Raw genomic sequence first — 21,293 nt, 5'->3', positions numbered from 1 at the left:
AACTATATAGGCGAAGGGAAAATATTCAATTCCATTTTTTGTAGTTGCAGATGTTGGTTTTTTGGTATCAACAGCTGCAGTTGAGGTATATAGATCAAGGGAAATGTCTAATTCCACAGCTCAGTTGAACTATATAGGTCTAGGGAAATGTCCAATTTCTGTGGTTTCTATTGGTGTAGCAGAATGTTGAAATTTTGATTTTTTTTGGTGATATTGTTTGTTTTGGGACCGTGTGGTGTTTTTTTATTGTTGTATATTTAGCTTGTCCCCGCCCTAAACCCCCAATTTCCCACAGTTGTCCCTTTAGTTTAATTTTAGTTTTGGAGTGAGACGTTACTGTGTTTCTCGCATTTGTTGGCGTGTGTATGTAGTGACATCATAGTCACCATATATTGGAAAAGCTGAAATTAACGGTTTCTGCAATGTCGATGATATCATGGGTCAAAGTGGATGGGTGGAATTGGACACATTACAGAATGCCCAACAACCCATAGTGGTATTGTGCCAACCATCCAACCTAAGCAATATCACTGTCTTCGTATTCTGTCTCTGCTAACAACCTTCTGCTTAATGGCTCACATTCCTTTAAAGGAGGACATACTTATAGTAGAGCCAGTGAAAGAAAATCCCTGGCAGCTGGTAGTGGTTTTGCGAAGCCCTAATGGCTCCAGGCAAAATAATAATCATCTATAGAATTGTGACAACAATGATGCATTGCCGTAGACGTAGAGACATAACTTACACAAAATCGTATTACATGATTGGGTGAAGTACATACACACAAAGCAGCTGTGCCAAATCACTGCAACCGTCACTGATATTCTTTTACCGACACTGACACCACTACAGATGCCAATCTGTCCTGTATATCCTCCCATTATCATGTACTCCAGTCATGCGGCAGACTTCCTACCTCTCAAGGTTAGGGCCATATGTGAAAGCACCCATTAGGTGGGAGCTCTCCTTGCAACTGTTCCTTAGTTCCTCTAAACCCCTGGCTTCAACTTGCACTAGTTCCTGTTCTCTACCTGTGTATATACTCTTCCCTGCTCCCACTCCCACTACACCAACTGTTCTGTCACCTTAGAGCACCAGCACAGTTATTTCCCTTTCTCTGCCCCCTTCAGTTTTCCTGATGTTGCACCTAGCAGCCCATCATCTTGTCCTACCACATCTCTGCGCATTCCTACAGTCAGCTCTACAGCACCTCCTCCCCCCCCCCCCCCCGTCCATCCTACATCCTTTGTATACTGCCATTATCCACCTAGGCTGGGACCAGTACTCACTTCAGTTGGGCCTCAGCACCTGGGGATGACAGTGGCGAAGTGTGGTGAGCATGCTTTTCTAAATGTGGGAAAAGAATGTGTCTGGTAGCTATGTTTACTTTTAAGGGTGCATGTCTGCTGCTCAGTGACACTATATCCATATTCACACTGTTTTTTTTTTTTAATATAAAATAGCTTCATAAGAAGTGTGTCAACAGGTTCCTAAAATAATCACCATTTCTCAGTGACTATACACCAGTATGATGATGTATATAAGTGCATTTATAAATTACGCCAACACCACCTTTAAAGCATAGTTTAAGTTTGTGAACTGATGCTTATGAACCCATTCACTTAATTTAGTTATTCATCCAATGAATTTCATTTATGTTCCTAATAGTATTGTGTTTATGACTCTCAATTGTTTTCAGAATGTGATGATTGATTACAATCATGCAGAGTACATGTCATTGCGTGGCAATTCTTAGTAAACGTGGTTGTTCAAATAGCTGTCTACATCAAAATATTCTTCCTTATAGTATGTTCTCCTGCTGTGAATACTTTGTTTTTGTGTAGAGAACTACGCCAGAGTGTGTGTTCTCTGAGCCATAAGCCCAATTAATAATGATATAGGCTACACAGAACAACAACAGTGTGAATCTTTCATTGACACTGGCAAGCAGAAACGAAATGCTGCACACTGGCTCTTACGAATATTCATAACTGTCGTCCAAAGTAATGGAACAGTATGGCGAAATGCGTATCAAGTCAATCTCACAACAATTATAGGTATCGTGAAAACAATAACCACTCTGAGCTTCTCCAGCATTCTAAATATCAACAAATGGATAAACTGATATTTAATTTACAAAACCGAAGCTACGTAGTTAGTCCCAAGTGTGAACTTACTGTTTGTATTTTTAACTTACAATGGCTCTGTATGTAGTTCCTTAGATAAGTACAGTACAAGATATGCAATTAAAGTAACAAACGGTAATTGAACAACTTTGGGTATCTTGACTTTTTGTTATAATGTCGCCGACGGAAGAAAAACAATATACTTTACCAAGTCTTTTCATATCCAGTTTCCCACCGATATTCCTTTCCGGTTTCTTCTTCTTCAGCCATCTCACGATGTACTAGTATTGGCGTTCCAAATCTAACTCCTTTCGGTGGACCAATCACTGAGAAACTTGATGCAGCATACGCACAAGCATCACTACACACGAAATAATCTGCACTCGCTACTGATTCGGTAACAACCGTATGTATTTCTTCTTCTTGGTTACAGCGGAATTACACTTTCCCACTAACAATGAATAACCAAGACGACAACGCAATAAGTACTGAGCATAGCCACTTTGGCGGAAAAGAACACAAAGCGCATATCGAACCTCAGGGCGGCTCGCTTTGCTTCAAGCAATGTTTGTAAGTTGCAGTAGTGCTATTAATGTCATATCACAAGTGTCCCTCAGAAGTGACTGAACCGACGCATTTCGGAAATAACTGGTATTGCACTATAAGGCCGTAAGTTTGCAATACAATATTCAAGATTTATATAATTTTGTCTTTCACCTTACTGGTAGTAACTTAAGCAGTTACCCCCTAGTATGGCTTTCACAACCCAATATTTACATTGTTTTCCTAGTAATAAAGATTTTTAACGGATGTTATTTTATAACTCGAGAGCATAACGTACTAGTGAATTGCACATTGATCATTATTGTGTTGACACGATAGGTGACAGAAGGTATATATTTTTTTACCATTTCTTCCAATAGGTAGTATGAATGGCTTATAATTCAACTGGATGTGTACTTTGTATTACTGTCTCTCAAAAAGCTTAATACGTGATACTGTGGCACAAACATTTAAAAAATACCTTGGTACGGGGAATTAAGAGTTTCAGGAATTTTTTATTTTATGTTTCATAATATTATACAGTAAACCTAACGCACAATTGGAATTTTCATAATGAACATCACGTTTTGTTACAAATGCTTTACAGCACCGCCTCAGCAAATCCGTGAACACGGACTCGGGACTATTTGGCACGATGCAAGATGGTTGGTGTGGCTCTATCTAGCGTCTGGACACGCGAAACTCTTGACTCGAACAACAAGAAATTTAACAATCGATATATTAGATCATCGTCTTTCTTTCGTCATTACGTCACCAGGGCTTAATTGTGGTGTTTGATAGAATGAATTTTTACACTAACTACCTTTGACTTCTTATAAATGGCTGCTAAATTAATAATTTGCCTAAAATCGCCGTCTAAATTGCTTCCCGCCAAACGATACGATGGCGCTGCAGTCGGTGCGACGCGATCGCAGTATCAAATGTTCAGGAATACGAAGTGATGTTCAATTAAAAATGGGGATTGTTTGTCGATTTTAAATAATTAACTTGGATTGACCGTTTGTGGCGATATTGTAGTAAGTGATTTTCCATATAAATGCTAATTTATATTCAGTTGGACGTGTAATTGTGCTCGAAGAATTTGAGGTCGTTATACTGCGTTTTGCCATCTTGTCTCCCCTGCGTTGCATTGGCAGTGATGTTCCTATCTTCAATAGTGTGTACGAATAAGGTTTGAAATATTTTGAAAAGAACTTTGTGTGTTTCACAGAAGATGAAAACATGGTGACTGTTTTGTTGTTTGTGTTGCTGTTTATCATTATGAGAGAAAAGCTTTTTGTGACTGAAATACATCAGAGCCTTTATATATCTCTCTTCAGGAAATGCTGTGTTTGAAGTGGCAATTTTAAACGTCGGTGGTGTTGTGTACTGTGTAGTAGTTACATATTTGCTACACTCTGACAGTGCTCCATTATTTAAATAACGTCATAAGTAACGAAATTTAATATAAATTGCAGAATTGCGTAAGTTTTGAAGATCTGTTTAGTGTCTACATATACATGAGATGGAAGTGGACGGAGGAGATCCGGCGGGAGTAAACAAAAACCCGAAACTTATCAGAGGTACGTACCATTTTTTACGGTGTTTCAAGAATTGTAATTACTTTAAATTATTTTCCAATGACGATATTGTACTGCCAGTTCCTCGGTACTATTTACAATATTTATGTCACATTTAATAGTTGTTAAAACACAAATTTGTGTATGTATTTGAGAAATTCACACAAAACATCGTTGTAATGTTAATATTGAAAGTAATCATTACTGTTGTTATAATTATACCCATTCTATCCGTAAAATAATACGGTCTATAGTAACAGATGCCTCCATTTTCATTTTTTTTAACTTTTTTTTAATTGCACATGCTTTTAGTTATGTATACTACTTCTCATATTTATTATCTGGCTCCCTTAGTGGTCATGATTCTCTATGGATATCGTTGCATTTATGAGATATTCTTTGAACAAAAATTAACAGTACTTTATTATTGCCCTATTAGCAATTTCTCGTAGTGACAATATTCTTTCATCATGTAGGCCTATATTAATCGAGAAACATCATGTATTAAATTCCTGATTGAGTTCTCTTATGCTGTGGGCGGCCAAACATTTGCACTTTATCCTTTCTTTCGCCCAGATTTCTTGCACTGTTTACTGTGTGGTTGAGTCACACATTAAATAATTGCATATTACTGTAAAGCTGCAACATACTTTATAATAGTGTTGATAATGTCATTTCTAGACCTGTTGTCAAGGTGTAGCCTAATAAGTTTCTTGTGGTGGTGTGGGGGGGGGGGGAGGAGAGATACTGCCCCTATTGCTTTGTTATTAACAGTTCAAATGAAGTCTCAGACTGGTTTAAAAGTAGATAAATTGTTCGCACGTAACAATCTTAGCTTAATGCATCTCAGGTTAACTACATTCATTATCTTGTGTCCAGATGGAATTCCTACCGGTTATTTCATGAGTTGTCAACCTAAACTTAGGAAAAGAACTAGTTAATAACTTGTAATTATTTTTCTGTTTGGTTATGGGTAATGAGAATGTGTGTTTCATTAATTTTTACAGCTTAAGAAGCGTGTTCATAACTCAATTCAGAATAGTAGAAACTGTGTGCTACAGTGTTACTGGGACACTCAATATTCAGGTTAGGTTGAAGGGTGGTTTTAAGTTAGCAAAGCCAGTGATTTTTAATGCGAAATAAAGATTGTGGTAACATACTGATACTAATCTGTAGTGTAGTTCAATGACCAAGTTTGGACCATATTTAATTGAAATTTAGTTATAAGAAGAACAGTCGCAAGATAAATTAAAAATACGGGCATTAGATAACGGACAAGCCTCTGATGATTATTTTGGTACATATTACAAACATATATTGAACATAAATTACAAAAAATATAAATTTTACCCTGTACAATTTTCAAGCAGATTGAATTCTCATGTGTTCTTTCTGCTTTTAGTGTTGGAGTCTTATCACTCAACTTATATTTTGGGATGATGATGTGAATTTGTGAGCATGTCCTAGAATCTAGGTATTATAAACAGCTGTGCTAATGTTCATCTGTTGACAGTGTCATTACATTGATTTTAAAAACACTCACTCATACTCAGTCACTAATACTGTAAGATACAGTGCGGTGTGCCTCAAAGGGGTGTTTCATTATAAGAAAACTGTCTGTTAGTGAACATTCTGTGAATTATAGGAATATTAAGAACTGGAAGAAATGAGATGTTAATGTGAATTGCCACCTCATTGTCAGCGTGTAATGTGTGACAACATTGAGAAATACAAAGGTAAGAATGAGTTAAATAAACAAATTTTCTAATTCATTGTTTTTTACTGAGGCAATGCACGTCGTTCTCAAATTCTACACATTAGCTATACCCAATTAGTGAACCAGTTAAAGGATGGTGTAGCAAATTGTTTTGTGGTCATCACTTCAGTTTTATTTCAATGAGATGTGATGTTATTATTGACTTGCCATATTTGAGTTGTTTATGCAATTGTGTTATTGTCCAGTTTATTTGAACGGTTGGCACGATATCAAGAAACAAAATTGTTTCTCATTTTGTAAATACAGTCCCACAATGAGAATCTTTTTTTTTTTTTTTTTTTTTTTTTAAGCATGTTGTTTTAAGCATGTCGAAGTGTTTTGCTATGTACCGTAGTAATTATTTTTTGTTGGACACTTTCAGCGGCACAGGATGACATTTCAAAGTTAGATGTATTAGTGTGTGGATCGTGCCACCACGTTTTTCATTTTATTGAAGAATTTCAACAACATAAGGAGAATCAAGAATGTGAGAATCCCACATTTAAGGCAAATTTATCGGTAAGCTATGAATACTTGTGTTACAAATGGCTGTATTCTTTTGCCAGTTGATTGTATGTGGTTTCTTTGCTTGGTACAGTTACTGAAATAAAGTATAAAGCTGTCACTTTTTGTTAATCGTGGGAATGAAATACAGGAACGGGAGCAGACCTTTATAGAGTTGTGGTTGAGATCAAAACAACTTTAACATGAGTAGATAATATTTTTAATCAGTGAAGCAGAAAAATTAAGTACTGCTGCAAATAGGCAACTTCTAATGATCCAAAAGTGGTTGCTGCAGTATATTACTATGTATTTTGTGTAGTAGTGTGATTTTGAATACTGGTTAAGTAGTAGCTTTTGATTTCATAGGTGTGCAGAAATGTCCACTTTTGAAGCGACATTCTCAATTTTGGCTGTTATTTTGTTTTTATTTCCTAATAGAGGTTTTTCCTCATGAAGCATATTCTTTCATTTTCTGAAATTGTTTCTGAAGATGTTCTTATTTCATTATAGAGGTTTTCTTCGTGAAGCATATTGTTTCATTTTCTGACCCCCCCTTCCGCGCCCTTCTCTCCTCAACCCCATAAAGGTTTGTAGATATGCAGGTGATACAGAACTGTTTTTGATCAGTTTATGTTTGGTCAAAAAGGTTGATGGGTATTGGAAAAAAGAAAAAAATTGCACCATTTGCTAAAGGCTTTGAATTTCTGTGGACTGAGTGCTAAGATGAGACAGTGCCAGTAAAAGAGTCGTGGAGTAAGTATTTGGTAGGGGAAGGGGTAGTGTTTGCCACATCAATAATAATTTAATTTTAATTTTGCTGTATAAAATCTTTTTTGAAACAAGTCTTTTATGTCAGTTGCTCTATAGGCTACATACTAAGATTGGTGCAGGGAAATGATACTATTAAATATGCCTAGTATAAGTTCTTAAAGAAGTTATTTGTGTATTGTTGCTGAAACATAGACTGTAAAAGTCGTCAGAATCCTCATTTTAGGAACTCATTTGATCTTTATACCCAGAAATGGAGTCTTCACAGAAAGCTTCATGGCAGATTAAACCTGTGTGTGGATTGAGATGCAAACTTGGAACCTTGCCTTTCATGGGCAGTGCACATATCCCCCTGTGGGTTCAGAGGTTAGAATAGGCCTGAGGTATTCGTGCCTGTCATAAGAGGTGACTAAGAGGAGTCTGAAACATTTTGGCCTTCTGTGAGGGTCCCCTGTAGGGCTAGTGTTAGACCTCCATTCTCCAGAATTCTTCCAAAGAACGAGCCAATTGGGGAAGGGCACTTTACATGAAGCATAGTGTCCATCGTGCACTGAGACCTTCAGCATTTGTTATCGTCGTGGCTTTGCAATTCTGCTCATTCTCCAGCAGTTGGGCAATGACACATTACTGGGTGTGTTTTCCTCCATCCTCTGTGCAGTGTTGTTTTCTGCACATATGATGACCATGGACTTCTTTGCACCTCATATCCAGCACGGTAGCCAGTCTGTTGTGGTAGGGCTGCCATGTACCCTATTGGTTGTAGCCCCCTGACTGCTGATGCCTACGCCTTTAACTCCCCATGTATGCCAAGGAGTAGATACCCGTCTCCCTGGGGCATCGGGACTCCTGGCAATGGCCATCCTGCCAGGTGGCCTTTGCTGGGGCTGGGTGGTGCCCATAGGGAGGGCCTTTTGTCGGAGTGGACGGCATCAGGGCGGACAACAGGCCATCTCTTGCTGGTGGTCCCACACCAGCAATCTCTAAGCAGTTGAGGTCTAACTTTTATGCGAAGAGGTATGACACCAAATCGTTCCCCTCCCTGGTCACACCATGGGTGGAACACCTGGCTAAGGATGGTAGCAAACCTTATTTGGCCCAGTACCTCATACGTATGAGAGCTGATGGGGAATCCTTCATGTCGATGAAGCCTCAGTTTTTTGTGGAGAATTTAGAGGACAAGATTGGTGAGATGGAGGGATTGTCCAAAATGCAATCTGGGTCAGTCTTGATAAAAACACCAGGCATTACTTGCCTGTGACAAGCTGGGGGATGTTTCTGTTTCCATCACGCCCCATAAGAGCTTAAATATGGTCTAGGGTATTATATTCCACAGGGACCTTCTTTTGCATTCAGATGACGAGCTACATGCCAACTTAGAGTGACAAGGTGTTTATTTCGTCCGGCACGCCCATAGGGGCCCAAAGGATAATCAGGCAGCCACTGGTGCCTTCATCTTAGCCTTTGAGGGTGATAAATTACTCGAGACAGGCTAGGTGATGGTATACCACTGTGATGTAAAGCCATATGTCCCTCTCAGGATCCGGTGCTTTAGGTGCTGGAAGTTCGGGCATATGTATTCCAGCATCATGTGTCATGTGGATGTCCATCACATCCAAATACTTCATGCGCCTCGCCTCTCATCTATGTCAACTGTGACAAGAAACATTCCTCATGTTCACTGGTCTGCAGGATTCTACAGAAAGAAAGGAAAATCGTGGACCGACTGACGTACACTGAGGCTAAGAGGAAATTTGAACATACTGTGTGCATGACATCGTCCAATGCCGCCGCTACAACAACGGTTCCAGCTCCATCCATTCTGCCATTGACAGTTGGCCCTCTGGGCCACAAGACTACACCCGCCCCCTTGATGGTGGGGGGCACTCCTATGCCTGTTGCTCCCGCACCACCTACTTCGAGCAGTGCCCCTCCAACCATTGGGAACATCAGTCCCCACTTCTCAGCCAGAGAAGTGTCCGTCTTCTTTGGTTACTCTCACTAGGAAGGGGTCACTTGTGTCCCTTCCTTCCCAGTTTCCTACCAGAGGGAAAGAGGACACCTGCCGGTGGATGAAGTGCCCAAAAGCAGCTGGTTGTATGGTTTTAAGATCGTTCTCAGTCCAGAAGACTGAATAAGTGAAGCCCTCCCATTCAGAGTTACCCAAGGAGCCGCAAGAGATCTAAATGGAAGACCCCCCAAGAACAAGGAAATTGCGGTAGCACCCATACCACCACTACTTACAAGCTCTGCGTCTGAGGATGAGGTGGATATTCTGGTGTTCGCTGAGGGCCTAGATCTCGCCGGACCCTCAGACACAATGGATATAGAATGCTCTGGTACTCAGTCGGTGGCAGCAGATGACCCTGAGGTGTAAACTGCCTCCTTTATTGCTTCATGCCTTCACAGCCTCACGATGACGTCATCCTCCAGTGGTGTAGCGGCGGTGTTTTCCACTACCTGGCTGAGCTACGACAACTGTTTCTGGTACGACATCTGCTTTCTGCATTGCCCTCCAGGAAACCTAGTTCCTGGCGATGCAGACCCCTGCCCTCTGTGGCAATAGGGGATATTACAAGAACCGTAGTGAATATAATAGTGAGTCACGTGGAGTTTGTGTTTATGTGCTGAACTCAGTATGTGGTGAACCTGTGCCCCTTCAAACTCCTTGTGAAGCTGTGGCTGTCAGAATAAGGACGACACAGGAAATAACTGTCTGCAGTGTATCTTCTCCCAGATGGTGCAGTACCTCTGAACATACTGGCTGCACTGATTCTTTAGCTCCCTAAACCTTTCCTATGTGTGGGAGATTTTAATGCTCATAACCCCTTATGGGGTGGCACCATGCTTACTGGCCGCGGTATAGAGATGTCGAAAATTTACCGTCTCAACTCAACCTCTGCCTCGTAAATACTGGGGCGCCCCCATACATTTCAGTGTGGCTCATAGTGCTTACTGGGCTATTGATTTAACACTTTGCAGTCCAGGACTTGTCCCATATGTCCACTGGAGAGCGCAAGATGACTTGTGTGGTAGTGACCACTTCTACACCTTCCTGTCACTCCACTGACGTCATTCTCCCGGATGCCTACCCAGATAGGCTTTAAACAAGGCAGACTGGGAAGCTTTCACCTCTGCCGTCATTGATGAATCTCCCTCACATGGTAACATCAGTGTGGTCATTGAATGGGTCACTAGAATGATCATTTCTGCGGCGGAAAAGGCGATCCCTTGTTCCTTATGGTGCCTGCGTCGAAAGACAGTACCTTGGTGGTTGCCGGAAATCGCTGAGGCTATTAAAGAGCATAGGCGGGCTCTACAGTGGCATAACGGCACCCTTCCCTGGGGCACCTAATAGCTTTTAAAAGGTTCCATGCCCCGTTCGCCAACTTGTAAAAAGATGGAAACGGGAGTGTTGGGAGAGGTACGTCTCAACCATTGGGTACCATATGTCGCCTTCATAAGTCTGGATGAAGATCAGACGTATCTTTGGATATCAGATACTGACATGTCTCCCTGGCATTCATATAAATGGACTGTTATCTACCGATGCAAATGCACTTGCCGTGCACTTTGCTGCGCACTGTGCTTGGGCCTCTGCACCGGAGAATTATTCCCCCCCCCTCCCCCCTCCCCCCTCCCCCCCTCCCCCCAGCCTTTCGTACCCTGAAACGGTGGAAGGAAGGGAAACTCCTCTCATTCACTAAACGCCACTGTGAACCGTATACTGCTCCGTTTACTGAGTGGGAGCTCCTCATCGCCCTGACACAGTTCCTGGGCCGGGCCAGATCTGATCCACACTCAGATGATTAAACATGTCTCGTCAGACTACAAGCAGCACATCCTCATTATCTTCAACTGGATCTGGAGCGATTGCGTATTCCTGTCTCAATTGCGGGAGAGCATCATCGTTCCTGTGCTGAGATCTGGTAAAAACCCACTTGTTGTGGCCCATCAGTCTCACCAACATTCCTTGTAAGCAGCTAGAACGTATGGTGAGTCGGTGGTTGTGTTAGCTCTTAGTGTCATGTGGCCTACTGGCTCCATGCCAGGGCAGTTTCACCAGGGTCGCTCTACCGCTGATAATGTAGTATTCCTCAAGTCTAACAGCCTTTTCCAGACGCCAACACATGGTTGCCATCTTTCTTGATTTACAAAAAGCTTATGACACGACCTGGCGACATCATATCTTTGCCACATTACTTGAATGGGGTCTCCTAGGCCCGCTCCTATTTTTATCCAAAATTTCCTTTCACTCCGTACTTTTGTGTCCAAGTTGGTGCCTCCCATAGTCCCCCCCCCCCCCCCCCCCCCCATATTGAGAATGGGGTCCCGTAAGGTTCTGTATTGAGTGTATCGCTATTTTTAATGGCCATTAACGGTCTAGCAGCAGCTGTGGTAGCGACCGTCCATTAGTCCGTCTATGCCTGCAACGGCCCAGTAGTTCAGTGGTGTTTGTCTGGACCCCAGGACACAGCATTCCAGGCAATGAGCTGCTGACAGGTTGGACAAACTAGCTACGCAGAAACCGCTTTTGGAGATTGACATCTCTGAAACTGAACCGCGTTCAGTATTACTGCACAAGGTTTTTCGGCTTTGGGAGCCATCGACAAGGCACAGTCATGGGCTCTAGCCCACAGCTTCCAGTTTTCAGCCACAAAATCGTGTGTCATGCACTTCTGTCAGCATCATACCACTCATCCGGAACCAGAACTTTACCTTGATGATGATCCACTCACTGTAGTGGAGACATATTGATTCTTAGGACTGATTTTCTAAGCCCGATTGACTTGGCTTCCTCACCTTCATCAGGTTAAGCATAAGTGCTGGCAGCACCTCAATGATCTGCACTGCCTGAGCAACTCCAACTGGGCTGCAGATAGCTCTACACTGCTGCAACTTTACAGAGCCCTTGTTCAGTGCCGACTTGACTACAGGAGTCTGGTTTATGGTTCAGCGGCACCCTCAACGTTGTGGTTGCTACACCCAGTGCACCACTTTGGAGTTTGACTGGCGACGGGAACTTTTAGGATGAGTCCGATGTAGAGCATACTGGTGGAGGCTGGAGTCCCTCCATTGCAGGTTAGGCGTGCACAACTGCTCGCCAGTTACATCGCGCACATTCGTAGCTCTCCTGAGCATTCCAGTTCCAGTCTCCTTTTTCCAACCACGGCGGTTAATCTCCCACATTGGCAGTCCAGGTCAGGGCTTACAATCGCAATTCGCACCCGATGCCTTCTGTGTGAACTAGATTACTTCCCTTTACCACCTCCCCTCGGGGTCCATTCGCATATGCCTCCATGGTGTATACCTCGGCCACAGCTTTGTCTGGACCTTTCGCATTGCCCTAGGGACTCAGTTCCACCCGTGGCTCTCCGTTGTCTCTTCCTCTCGATTCTTGACATGTATTGGGGCTCTGAAGTTGTTTACACCAATGGCTCAGTGGCTGATGGTAACATAGTGTTTTCACTGCAGAGCTGGTGGCTATATCTTGTGCTCTTGAATACATCCGTTCATGCTCTGGAAAGTCATTTCTTATCTGTAGTGACTCCTTGAGCAGCCTACAAGATATTGACCAGTGCTACCTGTGCCATCCTTTGGTAGCGACCGTCCATTAGTCCGTCTATGCCTGGAACGGCCCAGTAGTTCAGTGGTGTTTGTCTGGACCCCAGGACACAACATTCCAGGCAATGAGCTGCTGACAGGCTGGACAAACTAGCTACGCAGAAACCGCTTTTGGAGATTGGCATCTCTGAAACTGAGCCGCGTTCAGTATTACTGCACAAGGTTTTTCGGCTTTGGGAGATGGAATGGCATAACCTCAGTCCACATAACAAACTGAACAAACTGTGTGCCATTAAGGAGACTATGAATGTGTGGAAAACCTCCATGCGGGCCTCTCGCCGGGACTCTGTGGCTCTCTGCCCGTACTTGGGTGACCCACGGCTGTGTCATGCACTGTGAAGACCCCCCCCTCGGTGTTGGTGCAGTGCCCGGTTGACAGTGTCCCATATTCTGTTGTGCTGTCATGCTTTGGATGCCCTGTGACAAATCTTCAGCTACCAGACTCATTACTGTAAATTTTTACCGACAACGCCTCATCGGCTGATTCAGTTTTTTATTTTATATGTGAGGGTGGATTTTTGTCAATCTATTTAAGTTTTAGCGCATGTCCCTCATCCCTCGGTGTTCTCTAGCCTAGTGCTTTTAGGCCGGAGGTTTTAATGTGTCACAGAGTGGCTGGTTTATCTTTTTTTATTCTCATGATCAGCCAGCCACAGTCGTCTGCTCTCTTGTTTTAATCCCTTCTAATTGTGTCTTGCATCTCTCTGTGGTTTTCTTGTCCTATTTTGTCCATACTAGTGTTTGTAGCCCTTCTGTCATTCTTGGTGGTGTCCCCCCCCCCCCCCTCCCCCGCCCAAGTAATGTGCGGTACATCTCGTTTGTTTTATTCTTTCCATTGTGTAATTGTTTTAATAGGAACAAGAGACCAATGAGCAGGCAGTAGTTTAGTCCCTTCTCCCCCATTTAAACTGTCCAAAAAGCACATATCAACCTAGTTATAATGGTTCAACTCAGGACATGGCCTCATAGCTTGACTTTTGCTGGTACCTCATCTTTGCTTTCTAAACTTCAAATGGATCCACACTGTTGGAATAATTTACAGTGGTTTTTATCGCAGCATCACATAGTGAAATGTACATTGTGGTGTATAGTCGCAAATGAACTAACACATTAGTCATTCTGAGTCAAGTGACCCATCTAGAAGATATTCCCAACTTTGACCATCTTCAGGTTTCATGAAATTATTGTAGAATGTATCTAAAGGAGATGCATGAACTTTGACCAGGTTTGAGCACCATCTGTAATGTAGTGTAGGTAGTAGAATTGTTTTTACAAGGGCGACTTGCTTTGGAAGTGGAAACACGTAAAAAATCCTAAATCCATTGTTCCTGCAACTTAACCATCTTAACAACTTACCTACTTACTTACTACTTCTTCTTCTTTTTCTTCTTATTCTTCTTCATCGTCCTCCTCCTCCTCTCTTTCTCTCACTCGCTCTTTTTCAGAAATTATGTAAATGAAGATCACAGAGCAGTGAACTTTGAACAAAATTGCAAAAAAGTACTGTCAAATTAAATATTCTCCTTTTTTAACAGTAGGTAGTGAGTAGTTCCTTTCACTCACTGGCTATTTCTTGTTAAAATATGGGAAAATTGTCATAACAAAATTTTTCTCATCTTCATTTATGTTATTTCTGTGTTCTAAACAAAAAGTTGTGTCAGTATGACAAATAGCAGGCCCTTAGCTCTGTTTGGTCATAACATATGGCTTCCCAATCATGGGGATTTTTTTGTTGGTTTCCAATTCTGGAGAAAGTGACCCTTATGCAAACAACTATAGTTCACACACAGAGTTACAGAAAGAGCTGAAACTTGGGAGAAATTCATGCCGGGCACTTAGATACACTCTATATAAATCCGAACTACCTTAGACCACTAGATCGCTTAGCGTCGTATTACCCTACGGGAACAGAGCAACCTACTTAACTCTCTGATATGGTTTCACATGTGAGCTATATGGAAAACAAGCCAATGGCAGAAATACCTGTTAAAGGTATTAATATTAAGCAGTAATGACATGAACCATGGACCTTGCCGTTGGTGGGGAGGCTTGCGTGCCTCAGCAATACAGATAGCCGTACCGTAGGTACAACCACAACGGAGGGGTATCTGTTGAGAGGCCAGACAAACGTGTGGTTCCTGAAGAGGGGCAGCAGCCTTTTCAGTAGTTGCAAGGGCAACAGTCTGGATGATTGACTGATCTGGCCTTGTAACAATAACCAAAACGGCCTTGCTGTGCTGGTACTGCGAACGGCTAAAAGCAAGGGGAAACTACGGCCGTAATTTTTCCTGAGGGCATGCAGCTTTACTGTATGATTAAATGATGATGGCGTCCTCTTGGGTAAAATATTCCGGAGGTAAAATAGTCCCCCATTCGGATCTCCGGGCGGGGACTACTCAAAAGGATGTCGTTATCAGGAGAAAGAAAACTGGCGTTCTACGGATCGGAGCGTGGAATGTCAGGTCCCTTAATCGGGCAGGTAGGTTAGAAAATTTGAAAAAGGAAATGGATAGGTTAAAGTTAGATATAGTGGGAATTAGTGAAGTTCGGTGGCAGGAGGAACAAGACTTCTGGTCAGGTGACTACAGGGTTATAAACACAAAGTCAAATGGGGGTAATTCAGGAGTAGGTTTAATAATGAGTAGGAAAATAGGAACGCGGGTAAGCTACTACAAACAGCATAGTGAATGCATTATTGTGGCCAAGAAAGACACGAAGCCCATGCCTACTACAGTAGTACAAGTTTATATGTCAACTAGCTCTGCAGATGATGAAATGTATGATGAGATAAAAGAAATTATTCAGGTAGTGAAGGGAGACGAAAATTTAATAGTCATGGGTGGACTGGAATTCGAGAGTAGGAAAAGGAAGAGAAGGAAACATAGTAGGTTAATATGGATTGGGGGTAAGGAATGAAAGAGGAAGCCGTCTGGTAGAATTTTGCACAGAGCATAACTTAATCTTAGCTAACACTTGCTTCAAGAATCATAAAAGAAGGTTGTATACATGGAAGAAGCCTGGAGATACTGACAGATTTCAGATAGATTATATAATGGTAAGACAGAGATTTAGGAACCACGTTTTAAATTGTAATACATTTCCAGGAGAAGATGAGGATTCTGACCACAATCTATTGGTTATGAACTGCAGATTAAAACTGAAGAAACTGCAAAAAGGTGGGAATTTAAGGAGATGGGACCTGGATAAACTGACTAAACCAGAGGTTGTACAGAGTTTCAGGGAGAGCATAAGGGAACAATTGGTGGGAGTGGGGGAAAGAAATACAGTAGAAGAAGAATGGGTAGCTCTGAGGGATGAAGTAGTGAAGGCAGCAGAGGATCAAGTAGGTAAAAAGACGAGGGCTAGTAGAAATCCTCGGGTAACAGAAGAAATATTGAATTTAATTGATGAAAGGAGAAAATATAAAAATGCAGTAAATGAAGCAGGCAAAAAAGAATACAAACATATTGAAAATGAGATCAACAGGAAGTGCAAAATGGACAAGCAGGGATGGCTAGAGGACAAATGTAAGGATATAGAGGCTTATCTTACTAGGGGTAAGATAGATACTGCCTACGGGAAAATTAAAGAGACCTTTGGAGATAAGAGAACCACTTGTATGAACATCAAGAGCTCAGATGGAAACCCAGTTCTAAGCAAAGAAGGGAAAGCAGAAAGGTGGAAGGAGTATATAGAGGGTCTATACAAGGGCGATGTACTTGAGGACAGTATTATGGAAATGGAAGAGGATGTAGATGAAGATGAAATGGGAGATACGATACTGCGTGAAGAGTTTGACAGAGCACTGAAAGACCTGAGTCGAAACAAGGCCCCCGGAGTAGACAACATTCCATTGGAACTACTGACGGCCATGGGAGAGCCAGTCCTGACAAAACTCTACCATCTGGTGAGCAAGATGTATGAAACAGGCGAAATACCCTCAGACTTCAAGAAGAATATAATAATTCCAATCCCAAAGAAAGCAGGTGTTGACAGATGTGAGAATTACCGAACAATCAGTTTAATAAGCCACAGTTGCAAAATACTAACACGAATTCTTTACAGACGAATGGAAAAACTAGTAGAAGCCGACCTCGGGGAAGATCAGTTTGGATTCCGTAGAAATACTGGAACACGTGAGGCAATACTGACCTTACGACTTATCTTAGAAGAAAGATTAAGAAAAGGCAAACCTACGTTTCTAGCATTTGTAGACTTAGAGAAAGCTTTTGACAATGTTGACTGGAATACTCTCTTTCAAATTCTAAAGGTGGCAGGGGTAAAATACAGGGAGCAAAAGGCTATTTACAATTTGTACAGAAACCAGATGGCAGTTATAAGAGTCGAGGGACATGAAAGGGAAGCAGTGGTTGGGAAGGGAGTAAGACAGGGTTGTAGCCTCTCCCCGATGTTATTCAATCTGTATATTGAGCAAGCAGTAAAGGAAACAAAAGAAAAGTTCGGAGTAGGTATTAAAATCCATGGAGAAGAAATAAAAACTTTGAGGTTTGCTGATGACATTGTAATTCTGTCAGAGACAGCAAAGGACTTGGAAGAGCAGTTGAACGGAATGGATGGTGTCTTGAAGGGAGGATATAAGATGAACATCAACAAAAGCAAAACGAGGATAATGGAATGTAGTCGAATTAAGTCGGGTGATGTTGAGGGTATTAGATTAGGAAATGAGACACTTAAAGTAGTAAAGGAGTTTTGCTATTTGGGGAGCAAAATAACTGATGATGGTCGAAGTAGAGAGGATATAAAATGTAGACTGGCAATGGCAAGGAAAGCGTTTCTGAAGAAGAGAAATTTGTTAACATCGAGTATAGATTTAATTGTCAGGAAGTCATTTCTGAAAGTATTTGTATGGAGTGTAGCCATGTGTGGAAGTGAAACATGGACGGTAAATAGTTTGGACAAGAAGAGAATAGAAGCTTTCGAAATGTGGTGCTACAGAAGAATGCTGAAGATTAGATGGGTAGATCACATAACTAATGAGGAGGTACTGAATAGGATTGGGGAGTAATTTGTGGCACAACTTGACCAGAAGAAGGGATCGGTTGGTAGGACATGTTCTGAGGCATCAAGGGATCACCAATTTAGTATTGGAGGGCAGCGTGGAGGGTAAAAATCGTAGGGGGAGACCAAGAGATGAATACACTAAGCAGATTCAGAAGAATGTAGGTTGCAGTAGGTACTGGGAGATGAAGAAGCTTGCACAGGATAGAGTAGCATGGAGAGCTGCATCAAACCAGTTTCAGGACTGAAGACAACAACAACAACAACAACAAGAACAACAATGACATGTCCATCATGTTGACCTGAATGCTACATTAGTAAACATATTTATGATTGTCGACGTACCTTTATCACAAATAGCGATATTTGTGATAAAGGTACGTCGACAGTCATAAATATGTTTAAGTCACTAACACCACTTGCTATTGTGGTGACTTGCCTGGAAAGCCAAGTTAGTTAAAGTGCCACTCCCAGGTCATGGGGAGGCGAACCTGCCTTGAATCGAATCCACCTTGCAGATTAATGATGATGGCTGGTGAGCTGGACAACTTGGTAGTGGTTTTTTGGTGATTTCCCATACCAGGTTAGGTAAATACTGGGCTGGTACCCATATCCTTCCTGAGATATACACTAAACAAACATTTAGGAACACATGTTTATACTGGAACGTAGATTTACCTCAGGTGCAGACAGTTGGGTACACAGATTCTCTCCCACTGGGAGTGGTAACGTCAAGAAGCACATCTTGCCACCAACTACCACTAAGACTGCCTCAATGCCTACCCTATTGAAGGAACAAGAACAGGCACAAGAAGAAGAAAGAGCAATAACTCCTCTTCCTATTATAGACAGTGAGTTTCATTCATACATTTGATACTGACAAAGAGTTTTGGATCACAATAGCTGAACAGATCCTCAAGGTCAAATCAGTGCCAGCTGTAAATGTGTTTTTTTTTTGGTGCAGCAGCTAATGGAGATGAATCACTCTTGATGCTGATGTAGCTCAGATTTGATGGTACACCACACATGTTCTCTGGTTGTGTTAAATTTGATCACACTTGTTCATGATTGCCATCATTCTCATTGCTCTGCAATTGTCTTTTTTTCTGATGTGCACTCCGTCAAACTTCGTTATGTAACTCAATTTTTTATGTAACTGCCCCTTTAATCACCATTGCTTTCTATGCTATTTCTGTGAGAAATTTTTGTTCTTGTCTGTGTTTATTTTTTAACACCCTGTACTGTACCCGCATCTTCATAGATTCAGTATTTTAGAATTACACATTAAAAACTTCAGCAGTGAAACAGACCGTTAATTGATGTCTCCATATAATTTATAGTTTTTGTTTTTTTTATTTTGAATTCTGCAAGTGCTGATGTTGCTGGATGTTTTCTAAATGATATATCCACAATCAACATTATCACAGCAATATTTTTATCCATTTGTTGCTACTTTTTATTTTGTTTTTCATGAAGAAATTCAAGGATGTAAACATTAAATTTATTATTATTTTTTGTACTAGGAAACAAAGCCACAGGTGTGGGCATTTTTGCTTTGGAAGAGTGCAGTAGTTGCACAACAAAGACCAGAAGATAGCAAAGAAAATCTTAATTCATGGAAATTGTATCAAAAATGGTGCAAGATGAAAGAAAGTGTTCGCAATTCTTGGGTTGCAGCAGGAAAAACAATCCAGAGTTTTTCAGTACTCTCGAATGCCAAGCTACAAGAGATCCATAAAAGTTCCCCTGATGTAAGTTCCTTCTGTTTCTAACTAAAGCTGCTGAAAATAACCTGTCACAAATACTGCTTTAATGCTTGTAACTGTATTTTTGCAGGGAAAGGGTAAAACAGTAAATTTAAAGCCAGCTGAAAATGATGAAAATGATGTGCTTAAAACATCAGATGATTCAAAAAGTAAGTTGAAGTGTTTATATAATCTTTATAGCCTTTGATAACTTTGAATATTATTTATTATTTTATAATGTGTTGTGAGGGTGGTGTGTGTCTTACAAAGGAACATTCCCAAGTGTCAATAAATGATCTTGAAGAGATGTGGTGTGTGTGTGGAGGGGACAAAACAGTGCAGCACATGATATAAGAACATAGGCGTCTGCGGCCAGTGTCATAGTGATTAAATTCTTCTGGGTATTATGCTGTGTCATTGCTAAAAACTAACAACAATAATAAACTAAAACCAATGTTTCGGCCGAATTGCAATGGCCTTCCTCAGGGCACGACTGGTTTTGCATGGGGATAGTTGCTTCTATTTATTACAGACTATCGATGTCTGACGTCTGCATCTACATCTACATGATTACTCTGCAATTCACATTTAAGTGCTTGGCAGAGGGTTCATCGAACCACAATCATACTATCTCCCTACCATTCCACTCCCGGACAACGCATGGGAAAAATGAACACCTAAACCTTTCTGTTTGAGCTCTGATTTCTCTTATTTTATTTTGATGATCATTCCTACATATGTAGGTTGGGCCAACAAAATATTTTCGCATTCGGAAGAGAAAGTTGGTGGTTGAAATTTCGTAAATAGATCTCGCCGCGACGAAAAACGTCTTTACTTTAATGACTTCCATCCCAACTCGCGTATCATATCTGCTACACTCTCTCCCCTATTACGTGATAATACAAAACGAGCTTTCTTTTTTGCACCCTTTCGATGTCGTCTGTCAATTCTACCTGGTAAGGATCCCACACCATGCAGCAATATTCTAACAGAGGACGAACGAGTGTAGTGTAAGCTGTCTCTTTAGTGGACTTGTTGCATCTTCTAAGTGTCCTGCCAATGAAACGCAACCTTTGGCTCGCCTTCCCCACAATATTATCTATGTGGTGTTTCCAACTGAAGTTGTTCGTAATTTTTACACCCAGGTACTTAGTTGAATTGACAGCCTTGAGAATTGTACTATTTATCGAGTAATCGAATTCCAATGGATTTCTTTTGGAACTCATGTGGATCACCTCACACTTTTCGTTATTTAGTGTCAACTGCCACCTGCCACACCATACAGCAATCTTTTCTAAATTGCTTTGCAACTGATACTGGTCTTCGGATGACCTTACTAGACGGTAAATTACAGCATCATCTGTGAACAACCTAAGAGAACTGCTCAGATTGTCACCCAGGTCATTTATATAGATCAGGAACAGCGGAGGTCCCAGGACGCTTCCCTGGGGAACACCTGATATCACTTCAGTTTTACTCGATGATTTGCCGTCTATTACTATGAACTGCGACCTTCCTGACAGGAAATCACGAAACCAGTCGCACAACTGAGACGATGCCCCATAGGCCCGCAGCTTGATTATAAGTCGCTTGTGAGGAACGGTGTCAAAAGCCTTCCGGAAATCCAGAAACA

At 41.5% G+C, this 21,293-nt stretch overlaps 2 protein-coding genes across 5 annotated transcripts in view; one reads left to right on the top strand and one right to left on the bottom strand.

The window, feature by feature from the left end:
* LOC126253052 (general transcription factor IIH subunit 2) overlaps window positions 1-2,902 on the bottom strand; it is a 135,717-nt gene extending 132,815 nt beyond the window's left edge. Inside the window, exon 1 of one of the 2 annotated variants that reach the window (XM_049954132.1) lies at window positions 2,332-2,902. In XM_049954132.1, the coding sequence (XP_049810089.1) occupies window positions 2,332-2,393 (62 nt within the window). In that variant the 5' untranslated portion in view covers window positions 2,394-2,902. The remainder of the gene's footprint in view (window positions 1-2,331) is intronic. The other variant, XM_049954134.1, reaches the window with a different exon arrangement.
* Window positions 2,775-21,293, top strand: part of LOC126253049 (uncharacterized) — a 106,929-nt gene continuing 88,410 nt past the window's right edge. The window contains exons 1-5 of one of the 3 annotated variants that reach the window (XM_049954127.1): window positions 2,775-2,792; window positions 4,145-4,249; window positions 6,385-6,521; window positions 19,439-19,666; window positions 19,752-19,830. In XM_049954127.1, coding sequence (XP_049810084.1) covers window positions 4,192-4,249; window positions 6,385-6,521; window positions 19,439-19,666; window positions 19,752-19,830 — 502 coding nt within the window. In that variant the 5' untranslated portion in view covers window positions 2,775-2,792; window positions 4,145-4,191. Of the gene's footprint in view, window positions 2,793-3,548; window positions 4,250-6,384; window positions 6,522-19,438; window positions 19,667-19,751; window positions 19,831-21,293 lie in introns of those variants that run through there. The other 2 variants (XM_049954126.1, XM_049954128.1) reach the window with 2 other exon arrangements.

This window comes from Schistocerca nitens, chromosome 4 (assembly GCF_023898315.1).
Source record: "Schistocerca nitens isolate TAMUIC-IGC-003100 chromosome 4, iqSchNite1.1, whole genome shotgun sequence".
NCBI classification, from domain to species: Eukaryota; Metazoa; Arthropoda; class Insecta; order Orthoptera; family Acrididae; genus Schistocerca; species Schistocerca nitens.
Note: the sequence above shows the minus strand (reverse complement) of the source record. Positions and strands in the feature narration are given on the sequence as shown.